The sequence below is a fragment of the Cetorhinus maximus genome, chromosome 1 (genome assembly GCF_964194155.1).
Source record: "Cetorhinus maximus chromosome 1, sCetMax3.hap1.1, whole genome shotgun sequence".
NCBI classification, from domain to species: Eukaryota; Metazoa; Chordata; class Chondrichthyes; order Lamniformes; family Cetorhinidae; genus Cetorhinus; species Cetorhinus maximus.
This window is the reverse complement of record NC_135879.1, coordinates 65,235,210-65,251,869: the sequence shown is the minus strand read 5'-3', so window position 1 is coordinate 65,251,869 and position 16,660 is coordinate 65,235,210. Positions and strand designations below refer to the sequence as shown.

At 42.2% G+C, this 16,660-nt stretch overlaps 1 protein-coding gene across 7 annotated transcripts in view; it reads right to left on the bottom strand.

Moving 5' to 3' along the window:
* trim2a (tripartite motif containing 2a) overlaps nucleotides 1-16,660 on the bottom strand; it is a 179,660-nt gene that overhangs the window by 24,425 nt on the left and 138,575 nt on the right. For all 7 annotated transcript variants that reach the window (XM_078541539.1, XM_078541557.1, XM_078541546.1 and 4 more), the window contains exons 5-6: nucleotides 8,009-8,189; nucleotides 20-752 (exon numbers count right to left, since the gene is read on the bottom strand). In XM_078541539.1, coding sequence (XP_078397665.1) covers nucleotides 20-752; nucleotides 8,009-8,189 — 914 coding nt within the window. The remainder of the gene's footprint in view (nucleotides 1-19; nucleotides 753-8,008; nucleotides 8,190-16,660) is intronic.

Genomic DNA, 16,660 nt, shown 5'->3' with positions numbered 1-16,660 from the left:
ATCTAAAAATTCTACATACCAACTCTAAAGATCAAGTCATCTTCAATTGGATTCTCTTTCCTTTTTCCAGTGCTATACATGCTAGCTGGCCGTTTTACAGCCTTCTGTTTAACATGTCCGCTGCCAGGTGACTTCACACGTCGTTTGACTCCATCAGATGTTGGAGAAAGGTCAGTGGGTTTGACAACCCTTAACTTAAATGGACTTCCTTTAATATGCTGATCATAAAGTCTGAGAGTGAGTGTAAAGTCGCCCTCCTTCTGCTCTTTCTGAATGGTATAAAGGAAGTCATAGGTGCCATTCTTATTGTCAAGTATCTCCCCATCAACCACGCTACCATCAGGAGATGCAATTTCAGCACTTAGGCATGCACTTCCGGTTTTCACCAGTTCTCCATCTTTGTCCTTTGTTGTTATAGTAACAGATGTAGGGTGGCCAATCACACACTGTCTCAAACCCTCACCTGTCGCAACAGTCTCATATGCTACTGCATTCGTGGTGATTATGGTACCTAAATTATGAATGGATTTTTTCAGCCCTTCAGTTTCCACCACAAACTCCAGCTGATCATTTTCTCGAGGCTGTAAAGGAAACTCTTGAACAGCTAGTTCATTCAACCTATCACCCATTTGCTTCTTAACTAAAAGAACTTCTGTTTCGGTCCCATGGTTTAGAGCTTGTTCAGTGAAGTTGCAGCTACTCCTGATGCTTTCCTGACCCTGCAGTAATGCGTCCAGTTGTGCTTGGAGGACCTGTAACAAAAAAAAAAATAAAATATCTATACATATCTTTTATTTCAGAACATTAATATTTGCTCAAAAATCTCAGTAAATTACATTTCTTTCATTGAAGCAGTGAGTACAACCCCCAAAACAAGAACTTTCAACTCCCTCCACCACCAGCATTCACGCAAAGCATAATGGCTAATTAATAGTTAATGGATCAATTAAGAGAGAAAAATTGTTCAGACCTGAGAAGGCAATGCAACTCACAAAGATAATATATAAACCAGGGCTCACAAACTAAAGGGTTGGGGACATCAACACACTACCATATTACCCTAAGCATCATGCCACCTTCCATTAAGGCAACGTTATAAAGATATGAGATTCTTTGTCTTATTTGACTCATGCCTCAAACTAGTTATAATGCCAACAAAATAGACAACAAGCATTGAGCATGAATGTGTTATTCATACTATTGACTTAGAAATTCCCATCTTCCAGGGCAGTCACCAGTTGCAAAATACAGGTTACTAGATCTACCCAAGAGAAGTAAGAGTTCATTAATTATTAATGAATTCCATGAACATTTTTATATAACACTGCAACGCTCCCTCTAAGTTCTGAGGGTACGCAGCTGCTCAGCCATCTGGAATGTGCCATGTATTGTGCTAAACAGGTCGCTGACAACAGCGAGCTCAAACCCTAAAAGTAAAAGTGCAACTGACTGGAAAGAGTGGAAAAGTGCAGCTGTGATTGGAGAAAACTGAGATCAAGAGTGAAGGAATATATGATTGGAGAAGCAACAAGTGCTGGAGAGGGGGAGTTGTATTGGAGGAACTGTGAGTTTGAGGGGGGGGTGTTGTGGGGGGGTGTGGTGTCAAGGAGAGAGCAGCATGTGTGAGAAGGGTGCAATTTGAGGAGCCGGGCAAGTCCTCAAAGGCCTGGGAGAGACTGGGCTTCAGAAGGCGAGAGTGCTCCAGACTCATCAGCCGAAAGGCTGTGGGAAGGGAAGAGACTCAGGGAAAATTCCCCATTTGTGGGTCAGCCTGTGAGGGGAGGGTCTGAATCGCATGAAAGTACAGGGCGTGCAGAGCGTTTGGTTGCCAACCCTGAATTAAAGCAAAGCTCTGGAGTCTCATTTCATTCGGCAGCTCTCAATGGCCCAGGATATGGCTTGGAGCCAAATGGCACAGAGCAACTGAACGCAACAAGCCCAATGGGACTGGCCCATCATGACCAGAAAAACATAACCAGTTTGGGTTGAAGCTGATCAATGGATTTTGTCTCATGAGCATTTAATGCTTTCTTACAAGCAGGTTTATGATGCAGATTGGATTACTGATTAGTTCATGCAGGGGGTTGTGTAGACAATTTGACTGACAGTTTTAAGAGATTATTAAAGGATCTTTAATGTGGTTACTGAACAAATGTTTGTTTTTACAACACAATGACTTGTGTGGATTTAAGTTTTTCTCATTGGGTGTGGGTTTTTAACCCCAGTGTAAATGGTTGTGTTTTTGAGTGACAGTTCCATTAGATTTGTTAGAGGTGTACTTCTTCCATGTCCAGTTCAAAGACTTCCCATGGCTTCTGAGGATTCATGGAGGGCAAGTGAGCATGGTAGGACTAGGGGCCATATTGGAAAGTTGGGCCAGTGTCTGAGCAAACAGAGGTGGTCCTTCCCATCAGCCTGCAATGGCACTCATACTCTTCCGATGCTGCCTTGCGAGTCGGGAAACCCAAATGCTGCCCACCCATGTCTCCAGGAGATAGAAATATGGTATGTTATGTGCAGAGGTGACAGGCTTGGTTTCTGCAGTTGGGGAATGGCCCAACTTACGTTTCCTAAGCCCAACATGAAAATCCAACTTCATGGAAATTGATTTAGTTTCACCAAGGGAAAATATGTAAGTGGGCCAAAGGTGAATTCCTGGAAGACTCCTGAGATACAAATCACCAAATCGTTGAATGGTACAGCAGAGAAGGAGGCCATACGACCCACTGTACTTTTGCCAGCTATATGGTAAAGCTGTCTAATTAATCCCCCACCCCTGTAATTTTTTTCCCTTGAAATATTTATCCAATTCCCTTTTCAATACCATTGAATCTGCTTCCATCACCTTTGAAGCAGAGCATTCCAGATTATAAAAAAAACCACTGCATTAAAAGAGGTCTCATCTTGCCTCTGGTTCTTTTGCCAATGGCCTTAAATCGGAGTCCTCTGGTTACTGGCCCTTCTGCCACCGTTTTTCCTTGTTTACATTATCAAATCCATTCATGATTTTGAACGCCTTTATCAAATCTTGCTTAACTTTCTCTTCCCCAAGGAGAACATCACCAACTTCTCCAGTCTCTCCACGTAACAGAAGTCCCTCATCCCTAGCACTATTCTAGTAAATCTCTTCTGCACCTACTCCAAGACCTTTACATCTTTCTTAAATTGCAGTGCATAGAACTGAACAAAATATAGAAAGCCAAGGCCTAACCAGTGTTTTAGAGATTCGGCATAACATCCTTGCTTTTGTAATAGATTCCTCAAAGCCAAAGATCCTATTTTTAAAAAAAGAGCCTTCCTAACTTGTGCTGCCACCTTCAAAGGTTTCTACACTTAGAACCGCAGTTCCCTGTTCCTGCACCCTCTTGAAAATTGTACCGCTTACTTCTTATTCTTACTACCAAAATGTATCATTTCATTTATAGGGAAAAAAATTATATGGCTATGGGGCAAATTGATGAGTGGGACCAATTAGATTGTCTTATTAAAGAGCTGGAACAGGCACAACGGAACTAATGTCCTCCTTCTGTGCTGTATCATTATAGGATTCACACTTCTCTGCATTAAATTTCATTTGCCCGTTTCCTCCTGAAGTTTGTTATTATCCTCCTCATATTTTACTACATTTCCAAGTTTCGTATCATGAGGTTATGGTTACATGGAGGAGTTTGTAGTTTTAAACACATACTGTTGCTGAATATTAATTGTCACTAAAAACTCAACTGATTTCATGAATTGTTGCATAGATTTTCAAACAGGGACTCTAAGAGGGCAAAGAGGTCAGATTTATGGGCATTTGAGACAGCATTATGTAAAAGTGAAAATGATTTCTGAAATAATAGCATGTTTTCATTATAATAATTGAAAAGTAGTTTTTTGGGAAGCTAGTGGAGGGAATCCTCAGCACTGTGACAATATTTGCAAATGGTCCCCAATACTGTAGTTAGACAACTGCTAAATTATTGTATCTATTTAGAGGAGGACACCTCAGTGGGCTCATGCAGCAAGGCAATATGGGTACAGCTCCGGAATAGGAAGGGTGCAGTCACACTGTTGGGGGTTTACTATAGGCCTCCCAATTGCCGGCGGGAGATTGAGGAACAGTTATGTAGGCAGATTTTGGAAAGATGTAAAAGCAATAGGGTTGTTGTGGTGAGTGATTTTAACTTTCCCTATATTGACTGGGAATCACTTAGTGCTAGGGGTTTGGATGGTACAGAATTTGTAAGGTGAATCCAGGAGGGCTTCCTGAGACAATATGTAGATAGGCCTACTAGGGAAAGGGCAATACTGGACCTGGTATTATGGAATGAACCCGCCCAGGTGGTCGAAGTTTCAGTAGGGGAGCATTTCGGGAAAAGTGACCATAATTCAGTAAGTTTCAAGGTACTGGCGGATAAGGATAACAGGAGTCCTCGGGTTCAGGTGCTTAATTGGGGGAAGGCTAATTATAACAATATTAGGTAGGAACTGAGGAATCTAGACTGGAGGCGGATGTTTGAGGGCAAATCAACAACTGACATGTGGGGGGCTTTCAAACGTCAGTTGATAAGAATTCAGGACTGGCATGTTCCTGCTAGGATGAAGGATAAGTATAGCAAGTTTCAGGAACCTTGAATAACGAAGGATATTGTGAGATTAGTCAAAAAGAAAAGGGAAGCATTCGTAAGGGCTAGAAGGCTGGGAACAGATGAAGCCCGTGGAGAATATAAAGAAAGTAGGAAGAAACTTAAGCAAGGAGTCAGGGTTCATGAAAAGTCATTGGCAACCAGGATTAAGGAAAATTCCAAGGCCTTTTATACATACGTAAAAAGCAAGAGGGTAGCCAGGGAAAGGGTAGGCCCACTCAGGGACAGAGGTGGGGATCTGTGTGTGGAGCCAGAAGGAATGGGAGAGATACTAAATGAGTACTTCTCATCAGTATTCACCAAAGAGAAGGACTTAGCAGTCGATTTGTTGAGGAAAGAGTGTGTAGATAGCCTGGATCATGTTGCGATCAAAAAAAGAGGTGTTAGGCGTCTTGAAGAATATTAAGGTGGTTAAGTTTCCAGGGCCAGATGGGATCTACCCCAGAGTACTGAGGGAGGCAAGGGAGGAGATTTCTGGGGCCTTGACAGAAATCTTTGTATTCTCACTGGCTAAGGGTGAGGTCCCAGAGGTCTGGAGAATAGCCAATGTTGTTCCATTGTTTAAGAAGGGTAGCAGGGATAATCCAGGAAATTACAGGCCGGTGAGCCTTACGTCAGTGCTAGGGAAATTATGGAGAAGACTCTTCGTGACAGGATTTACTACCATTTGGAAGCAAATGGGCGTATTAATGACAGGCAGCATAGTTTTGTGAAGGGGAGGTCGTGTCTCACTAACTTGATCGAGTTTTTCGACGAAGTGACAAAGATGATCGACGATGGAAGGGCAGTGGATGTTATCTACATGAGTTTCAGTAAGGCCTTTGACAAGGTCCCTCATGGCAGACTGGTACAGAAGGTAAAGTCGCACAGGATCAGAAGTGAGCTGGCAAGATGGATACAGAATTGGCTTGGTCATAGAAGACAGAGGGTAGCAGTGGAAGGGTGCTTTTCTGAATGGAGAGCTGTGACTAGTGGAGTTCCGCAGGGATCAGTGCTGGGACCTTTGCTGTTTGTAGTATATGTAAATGATTTGGAGGAAAATGTAAATGGGCTAATTAGTAAGTTTGCAGACGACACTAAGGTTGGAGGAGTTGCAGATAGTGAAGAGGATTGTCAAAGGACACAACGGGATATAAATCGGTTGGAGACTTGGGTGGAGAAATGGCAGATGGAGTTTAATCCGGACAAATGCGAGGTAATGCGTTTTGGAAGGTCTAATACAGGCAGGAATTATACAGTAAATGGCAGAACCCTTAAGTGCATCAACTGGCAGAGGGATCCGGGTGTACAGGTCCACAGGTCACTGAAAGTGGCAACGCAGATGGATAAGGTAGTCAGGAAGGCATATGGCATGCTTGCCTTCATTGGCAGGGGTATTGAGTATAAAAGCTGGGAAGTCATGCTGCAGTTGTATAGAACCTTGGTTAGGCCACACTTGGAATATTGCTTGCAATTCTGGTCGCCACATTACCAGAAGGATATGGAGGCATTGGAGAGGGCGCAGAGAAGGTTTACCAGGATGCTGCCTGGTCTGGAGGTTATTAGCTATGAGGAAAGGTTGGAGAAACTCGGATTGTTCTCACTAGAGTGACGGAGATTGAGGGGCGACTTGATAGAAGTTTACAAAATTATGAGTGGCATGGACAGAGTAGATAGTCAGAAGCTTTTTCCCAGGGTGGAAGAGTCAATTACTAGGGGACATAGATTTAAGGCGAGAGGAGAAAACTTTAGAGGAGATGTGCGAGACAAGTTTTTTTACGCAGAGGGTAGTGAGTGTCTGGAATTCGCTGCCAGAGGAGGTGGTGGAAGCAGGTACGATAGTGGTGTTTAAGAGGCAGCTTGATAAATACATGAATAGGATGGGAATAGAGGGATACGGACCCCGGAAGTGCAAAATGTTTTAGTTTGACAGGCAATATGATCGGCGCAGGCTTGGAGGGCCGAAGGGCCTGTTCCTGTGCTGTACTTTTCTTTGTTCTTTGTTTACCATCTTGTGCACAACTATTCCTACTTGCAATATAAAGTCAGGTATTCTTGTTCCCAGATCAGCAGGGTATAATCATGGGAGTGGTGGGAAAAAAATCAACTTATAGGTCAATTCTTTTCCTCTTAAAAAAAATAGTAAAATAACAGGAGGGCTGTTCCTGTAAGCTGTTACAGCATCACATGCTTTCCTCAAATACTGGATTAATAGCAAAAAAAATCAATTTTAGTCATAAGAGGAAAATAAGTTTTGACTAGACGTCTCATGGATAACTGTTTGACTCCATACCACGTTGATTTCAGTTCCAAGCAAAACAATCTGTACATTCTGTTTTGATATAAAACTCCTTATTAATGTCCTGTTAAAGATATTTGCAATTCAAAGTACAGTGAATAATAGTCTAGCACACAGGACCTTGGACAAGACAGTAGGATTAAAACATTGGCACAACATTAGAAGTAACAGTACATCACAAATCATTTAAATTGACAGTTTCTTTTGAACCCTCAAGCCTTTCATTAATGTGAAGAACCTTACCCTTGCTTGAATATATTTTCTGTACCAATATACTTCCATTTCAAGTGGAGACTAATCAAGTAGAATTTAACTGTATTTTTGTTTAGTCTGCACCAGAATATCCCAAAGATGTCAACTCCTGTTTTGAATGTTCATTGAAACAAAAAAAACCTCAGCATCCTGCAAGAAGCTGAGCCAGATTTCATCCCCAATCTGTACCAAATTAGCTGATCTCAGCCGAGATGGTGCATAGTGTCAGTCCCCTTGAATGGAAGCTATCTATCAGTCTCTGCTGGAGATGCAAACCTTGGGCAAGAACAAGGCTCGGCTCAGTTATTACACTCCCTGTAGTGGCATGTTAATATTCAATGTATAGGCTCATGATGAATAATCATGATTTGGAACTAGAGAATGACTGCACCTCAGAAACCATACTACAGCAAGGATGAAGCAACTTTATGAAGGAGGAGGGGGAGAGAGAAAATTGAGAGATTGAGAGCGCAAGCTAACAATTCCAAATTTAAAAAAAACTGGTTAAAGAGGTTTAGTTATCAAGGATTCTTTATACACTTAACTGACATGTTTTCATCAGGACATGTCCTTTACCCTTTGTTCTTGCTAGGCCCTCTGCATAGCAACTGTCCTGGTGCTACTGAAAAACATGCTGCTTTCTGCAATAGTTACTGTTCTACCAAGCAGTTACAATTGTGCTAATTTTACGTAGTCCATCAGACAACCATAGCCTTACTTCAGTTGTTTTACTTCATATAAACCAGGAGTGAAAAAAAACTAATTTTGAATGAATCAATCTACTTAAGCAGTTGTAATTTTGTTGGCAAGTCACTCAACATTAATTTGGTAAATACTGAAGTTCTCTTACTTTTTGTTTAACGCCATATGTAACTTCCAGTTCCATTAGCAGAACACTCTTTCGTACATTTAAAGTCTTCTGGAGCTCATCGAAAGTAGCATGGATTTCTTCTTCAATGCTTACTTTCTCATTGGTCAAATCCTGCAAGATTTCCGACAGGAAACTCAGAGCAGTGTCCAATTCGGGCAATCTGTGAAAAGATCAAATGTTATTTCTGTGGATTCTTTTCATGGCTTTGCTAGCTACTTTACTCAGAATTTTTTGATAGCATAAATTGTGAGCCATTAGCAACCTTTAGGCTGCACCTGAAGAGGGCGGGCCCAACATCCTCACTGGAAGAGTAACTATTGTTGGGAGGGACAGTTAATTATGGCAGGGAGCAGCAAGAAAACAAAAGAAAGCAGAAAAGAATGAAAAAGAGGAAAGAGACGGAGGACAAACAAAGATCAAGAGAAATAAATAGGGAAGTAGCAAAGAGAAAATAAGAAGGAGGGGGAGTTGAGCACTGACAAAAATGTAGACAGGATTGAATGGCATGTTTGTGAACTCAAAAAGCATTCAAAACAGATTTAGAGAAATACAACTGCAAACTATGGAGGGGCACGACATTGTAGTTATAATAGACTTGCTATGGCTTTAGGCAAACTGGGATTGTAATTAGTGAGGAAAAATAGAGGGGGAGGAAATGAGGAGCACTAGTGTTAAATAATTCTATCACAAGGGTCTTCTGAGGTGGTTATGTTCACAGATTGCATACCATTATGGAGGAAAATCCTTAGCGTACATTGGAGGCCACCCTCAGTGAGGAGGAGATAAGGTGAAGAACAGGCACAACAGGTTGAATTGCCTCCGTTTGTGCTGTAAATTTGTACAGCTCAAAAGATACTAGCCATAACAGAAACCAAATAAATATTTTACACCGTAAAATGAAATAAGCCAAAAACAAGGTCTGAAATTTGTTTTCAGCATGATTGGTGTTGGATAGAGTGGGTTCTTGTTCTTAATGCTTTTGTCACCGTTTGGGACTTTTCTTTAAATCCATCCACCCACAAAGAAAAAAGGTTGCAACTGCTGAGATAGAGGAGTGTGTGTGAAAATGAGGCAGTAACAATGGGTTTCCAAAACAACTGGGAGCGGCAGTTAAATTCATTATCACCTCACACCAACCCCCCAACCCCCAAACCCGAGCGACCCACCCCAGCTTCCGACAAACATTCTAATATATTAATTCGGATGTCCTATTCATCTCAGCCCACCCACTTCATGTAGTCAGCAGCGATAGGTCTGGGCAGCGATACCAGCCTAGAGAGGGAAAATTCATTTACCCTAAACTCTAAGGCAGCTAGAATCAGTGGCTGACCAGGGGCAGGATATTGAGGTCGGCGAGCGGGGGGTGGGGCCTGCTCGCCGACCCGTAAAATGATGCGGGATGATGTCGGGCGGAACTCCTGACGTCACCCCGCGTCATTTCAATTTTCAGGTCAGCGGGGGTGCAGCCGAATCAGCTGTGCGCCCGCCGACCTGTCAACAGCCTGTTGAGGCCATTGAAAAACTAATTGAAGTAGTTAACCTTAAGGTTGGCGGGCAGGTCAGGGCATGAAACCTCATCCACGGGTGTGATGAGGTTTCATGTAGGTTTTTTAAAATTTAATAAAAGTTTAACTAAAAGTGATGGACATGTTCCAACTCATGTGACAGTGTCACGTCAGGGGACTTGTCAGGGAAATTTTATTTTTGTACAGTGACCATTTTGAAATTTGGCGCTGATCTCCTGGAGGCAGCACTTAGCCTCAGGGAGATGAGTGCGCTCTTTCATGCGCATGTGTGAAAGAGCGCACTCTCGGCTTAGGGAATCATCTGCCCGCACAGGGAGCGCATAGCGCTTCCTGGCAGACGTCACGCTGGGCGGGCCTTAATTGGCCTGCCCACATAAAATGGCGGCGCGCCCCCGATCAAGGGCGCCAATCGGAGGTGCGCCCGCTCCTGAACTTCCCCTCCAACGGGGGGAAAATTCTGCCCCAGGAAAAGTTAAGGTAAGCACTAAAATGGGATAGTATAGCATGGTTTATTGTTTCTCTTACTCGAAAAGGTACCTGAAGTTAAATAAATTGAGTAAGTTTTGGATTATAATTGTTACTCTGCACATTCAATTTAATTTGGTAAAATAAAGCAGCTCAACAATTCATATCTGGACTCATCTCAGTGTTTGTCAATCTACCTACTAAAAGGTTGGAAATCATATCTGGGAGAAAGTGTGATAGACATTGGCCCTGTAAACTGGTGAATGATCACTGGTATTAAAGGGTAAATTGGACAGCAACTTCTTGCAACTGCACATGTGCAGTTAAATACCGAAATCACGAAGTTGCTGTCAGAGTTGCCCTGCCCCTCCACAAGCTGCACTTGTATCTCACTGAGAGGCCAGCCATTGAAACACATAGAAAGGCGTGAAGTTGCTGTGCTTATGTGATGGATACACACTGAATGCATCAGAAAAAAGTTAGTGCTTTTCCATTACCGTGCAAGAGAATTTTTATTGGTGTATTAAGTTGTTTTGTAGTACAGAACTTGAATATTGCTGAAAAGAGACAAATGTTGTCAAAATTTTTCATCTTGTACTCATCAGGACAAACGCAAGAATGCCAAATTTCAAATGATCACAACAATTTATACTGCAAGAGAAAAGAATGCTGATTGGTTGGCAAGTCAACACTGATTGGCCAAGGCCTTTGCGCCTTTCTTGAATTACCTGGGAGCTTGGGGAGCCTATAGTTCCCCGTTGCTTTCTCCATGGCAAAGTCTTGGCCAGAGTCGACTTGCCAACCAATCAGCAGTCTATGTACTATATTGCCAAATTTCCGATCACGACAGTTAAACATTCTTGCGTTTGTCCTGATGAGCGCAAGACAAAAAGCTTCAGCAACATGTCTCTCTTTTGAACAATATTCAGGGGGAGAATTTTCTCCCCGTGGGGAGGGTTGGGTGGGAGAGGGTGTGGAGCCAATCGGCGCCCGTGATCGGCTGCGCGCTGCCATTTTATGTGGGCGGGCCAATTAAGGCCCATCCAGCGTGACGTGCACCCGGAAACGCTGAGCGCTCCCTGTGTTGGGGGGGGTGGGGGGGAGAGTAGGCTGAGTCTGGACCTGCGCTCTTTCATGCATGCGCGCGAAAAAGCACAGAAATCTCCCTGAGGTAAAGAGCTGCCTTAGGGAGATCAGTTTGATTTTTTAAAATTTTAATAAAGACAAAAAAAAAATGTTTAAGACACATCCCCTCATGTGACAGTGTGACGTGAGCTGGGACATGTCAATGAATTTTATTTTAAAATTTTCTTAAACTTTAAAAACCTTCTTGAAACCTCATCCCACCCGTGGATGAGGTTTCATGATAAATGTGAAGGCCGCCTGGGCTCATCGCCTGCTCGCCAACCTTAAGGTTGGACGGGCAGCTCAGTTAAGTATTTTAATTGATATTTAAATGGCCTTAATAGGCCTTTGACAGTTCGGCGGGTACACAGTCGACTCTGGTGCGCACCCACTGAACTGAATATCTGAATGACATGCGGTGACATCGGGACACATGCCCAACGTCACCATGGCCCCCGCACGCCAACCTGAAGATTCTGCCCCAGGTGCATTAGGTCTTAATTAATACCAAAAATATCCTTCCTAACTTGTGGTGCCCAGAACAACTCTCAGTACTCCAGGTGTCATCAAGCCAAGGTTTTGTATAGCTAAAGCATGACTTCTACCCCATTGTGGTCTATTTATCTAAGTAAAAAGGCCAGCATTCCATTAGCCTTTTTGATTATTTTCTGTACCTGTTCATGACATTTTAATACTCTATATACCTGGACCCCCAAATCTCTTTGGAACTCCACAGTTTCTAGCATTTCACCATTTAGAAAGTACTCTGTTCGATCCTTTTAGGTCCAAAGTGGAGAACCTCACATTTCCTTACACTGAAATGCATTTTCCACAGTGTTCTCCATTCACGTCATCCATTAATGTCACTTTACAATGTTATGCTTCCTCTATACTGCTTATAATGCCTCATATCTTTGTCATCAGCAAATTTGGATATGTGGCTTTCTATCCCATCATAATTCATTAATAAACAGAGTGAATAAGTGAGACTCCAACATGGATCCTTGTGGAATATCATTAATCACATCCTTTCAATTAAAGTATATGCCCATTATTCCTATTCTGTTTCCTTCCTCTCAGCCAATTTCCTAACCAGGTAAATAAATTGCCTTTAATCCCATGAGCTTCAACATTAGTCAATAGTTTCTTACAAGGGACTTTATCAAATGCCAGAAATTCATATAAATAATATCCGTAGACACTCCCTTGCTCATTACTTTAGTCACCTCTTTTAAAAAAAAAACTCAGTCAGGTTTGTCAGGCCTGGCCTACCCTTTACAAATCCATCCCTGTTCTCTCTTATCAGCTGAAAATTTAAGGTGTCCAGTAGCCCTATCCTTAATTATCGACTGTAACAATTTCCCAACAACAGGTGTTGGGCTAACTGGTCTATAATTCCCTGGTTTCCCTCTCATCTTTTTTAATAGCATGGAGCCTCATTCAGGGGGGGTGCATGAGGGAGTTAGGGGGATGAGTGGTCAGGTTGAGGTAGCCTTTAAGCAATGTTAGGAGTCGTGCTGCCACTGCCGCCAAGAACAGAGGCGAGCCTTCTCAGCAGCCCACCTCCGCGCCTGCACTCCTCCAACACTGATTTGCAGCTTGCAAACTGCTCTTCAAACCTGAACCCTGCAGGTAAAGACAAAAATCCCAGGCAAAGTCTCATCAGTTGGGTGTGCAGTTTGCCAGTTGCAAAATGGCCTGACTCGCAAAATGTAATCCCAAGAGCAAAATCCAGCCCTTAAGAGTAAAATTGCAATACAGTGGCAGTGACTGAATAGTGTCTGTCCTAAAAAGGGCAATTGCTTCTTATAAAACTCCTTTTGTCTATTTCGGTTAAGAAACAAAAATCGATATCTTCAATGGGATTATCATTACTTTCCACTGAGTGAGATCCATGCCATCTATCAAACTGACAGGGTTGAGTATTTAGATTACAGTGCATTTTGTCACTTGAACCTGTTTAGATGATGAACTGGACTAATAAAAATAAAGTGCAGCAATATAATCTAGCGCTGTCAGAGAAATTCATAATTGATTTTCACTAAATACAAATACATTTCATGATGCAAGAAGTTAAAGTACAGCCCATACATCTGAGAATTGGGTTAAAATCTAGTGGGTAAATGAATAGAAATAAAGGGCAGAATTTTACGAGTTGGCGAGCGGGGTTGGGGCCGACGTCACCGCACCCCATATAAATTAACAGGAAGGTGGGGGCGCAGCGAAATCAGCTGCACGCCCGCCGACCTGTCAATGGCCAATTGAGGCCATTGACAGGGTCCATTAAGTAGTTAAAGGACCTGCCCATCCAACCTTAAGGTTGGCGGGCAGGCCAGGAGCCCCGGCAGGAAGTAGAAAAAACATGAAACCTCTTCCACAGGTGGGATGAGGTTTCATGTAGGCTTTAAAAAATTTTAATAAAGATTTTGTAAAAATTATGGACATGTCCCAACTCATGTCACTTTGTCACATGAGGGGACATGGAAGGGATTTTTTTTTTTTCTATTTTTAATATTTTTGAAAATACAGCCAATTTCCCTGAGGCAGCACTTAGCTTCAGGGAGATGAGTGCGCTCTTTCGTACACATGCGCGAAAGAGCACACACGATTTTGGGAATTCCCCCGCACCCACACAGGGAGCGCACAGCGCTTCTCTGCGGACGTCACGCTGGAAGGGCCTTAATTGGCCCGCTCACGTAAAATGGCACCGTGCCTCTGATCAGGGGCACTGACCGGAAGCGCGCCTGTACGCGTCCGCCCATCAATTCCACCCCCCCCCACCCCGAGGGGGGAAAATTCAGCCCAAAGTCTTCTTTCTTGGACGAGTGTCTTAGCTCATTTAATAGGGTAGAAAAATCGTTTAGCACAAACAGATCTACAGTACTGGTCTCAGAAGGGCAAAGAATGGCTGCTATGGGAGTGGCAATGGTAGGCCTATTGGTACTGCTCTTGAGGCTGGGATTAAAGCTAGTTGGAACGTGGTACAAGGTGATCTTTGTTGTACTCGATGGCTGAAAAAGTAAATAATTAACCTTAAGACATCCCTCAGCTTAAAGGGAAAAAACAAAATGGGTGAGATGAGTAAGGGGAAAGGTAACAACAGAAAAGAGTGGGGGAAACCAGGTGAGCAACCCTCTCAGTAATTGAATAGACTTGTAGTTTTTTAATTTTCATGTACAAAACATATTACAATTTCAAAAGCGATAATTTCTCCCTATGGTCACTACAATTTTAGGATCAAAATGTGTCATTATGTTTCGCTAAGAATCACTTACCAAAGATTGCATCTAAGCTGTTTCTTGTGGGTTGGAATGACATTTTACACCAAAATGTTTGCAGATTCATCATGTGCTAATTAGACAGTGGCTTTATGAGTAAAATCACACTTTTCTCAGTGCTAAAGACTTAAATTTATAGTGTTTTTCAGAACAATGAGATATCGCAGAGCACTTTACAGCCAATGAAGTGCTTTTTTATTCATTCATGGGATGTGGGCGTCGCTAGCTAGGCCAGTGTAGTCACTGTTACAATGTAGGCTGCCAATTTGCACATAGCAAGCTTCCACAAATAGCGATGGTATAATGATCAGATAAGCTGTTACGTCAACGATTTTAACATAATTCGTAGGAAAAATTACACATGTAAACATCTTGGTAGTATCACTTGCAATTGGTGCCATGGAGAAAACTGATAACTTCAGTGCTGAACAGATGGCAGGTTACGACTACAGTGCTGAGGCAAATATTTTGACAGTAAACATTTATTCAAAATGTACAAGGCACCACTTTCTAAATCCTTCCTTTCACTATCCAACTGGCTGAAGGTGGAGAAGTGGTAGTCCAAAGAGATTGGTGCAAGGGCCATTAATTTCACCATTTACATAAATCATTTAAACTCCGAAACCAGAAGTACAATTTCAATATTTGCTGATGACACCAAATTGTGTACGTCTGTGTGCGAGGTGTGGAGGAGGGAAGGAGCTACTTAAGACTGAAGAACAACACTACAATATACAAGGCATTAAAAAACTTGCCGAATGGACGTGTAATGATGGTATTAGCCATTGGAGAGGGACAACTTATTTTCAGGAAACCAGCATGTAGAAATGGCTTGGGCAGAGATCAGAAATGATAAAGGCAAGAAGTCACTTGAAGTGGTGGACAGGCACCCCTAACAGTAAACATACAGTAGGACAGCATATAAAAGGAAGAAATAATGGGACCTTGCCAGAAAGGAATAGCAGTAATCATGGGGGATTTTAATTTGCATTGGGAAAATCAGATGGGCAAAGGTAGCCTAGAAGAAGAATTGACAGAATGTTTTCAGGATACTTTCTTAGAATAGTATGTCCTGGCACCAACCAGAGAGCAGGCTATACTAGACCTGATATTGTGCAACGAGATGGGATTAATTAATGGTGTCATAGTAAAGGCGCCCTGAGGGGTAGCAGTGATCATAATATGATTGAATTTTACATTCTGTTTGAGGGAAAGAAGAGTGGGTCCCAAGACTAGTATTTTAAACTTAAATAAGGGCAATTATGAGAGCACGAAAGCACAGCTAAAGTGAACTGGCAAAGTAGGCTAAGGGATAGGTCAGTAGAGATGCAGTGGCAGGCATTTAAGGGGTATTTCAGAATTCACAGAATAGACACACTCCAAATGAGAAAGAAAAAATCCAAGGGTATGACCCACCATCCGTGGTTAACTAAAAAAAGTTAAAGACAGTATCATACTTAAAGAAAAAGCATATAATTGCACAAAGATGGGTGGCAGGTCAGAAGATTGGACAGAATATAAAAAACAGCAAAGAATAGCCAAAATATTGATAAGGAAAGAAAAATTAGAGTACAAAAGGAAACTAACAGAAATATAAAGACAGATATTAAGAGTTCCTATCGATATTTTTAAAAAGAGTTGACAAAGTGAGCGTTGGTTCTATAGAAACTGACTCTGGGGAATTAATAATGGAAAATAAGGAGATGGCAGATGAATTAAACTGAAATTTTGCATTGGTCTTCACTACTGAGGATACAAGTAACATCCCAGAAATAGTCGTAAATCGGGAAATGGAAGGGAGGGAGGGACTCGGGAAAATAACAATCACCAGAGAAGTGGTACTGAGCAAATTGTTGGAGCTGAAGATTCACAAGTCCTCGGGTCCTGATGGACTTCATCCTAGGTTCTTAAAAGAAGTGGCTAGTGAGATAGTTGATGCATTGGTTTTAATTTTCCAAAATTCCCTAGGTTCTGGGAAGGTCCCATTAGGTTGGAAAAATAGCAAATGTAACTCCTTTTATTCCAAAAGGGAGGGAGGGAGACATAAAAGCAGGAAATTATAGGCTAGTTAGCTTAACATTGGTTATAGGGAAAATGTTAGAGGCTATTATTAAAGACGTTACATCAGGGCACTTGGCAAAATTCAAGGTAATCAGGCAGTCTCAACATGGTTTTGTGAAAGGGAAATCATCTTTAACCAATTTTCTTGGAGTTCTTTGAAGAAATAATATACGCTG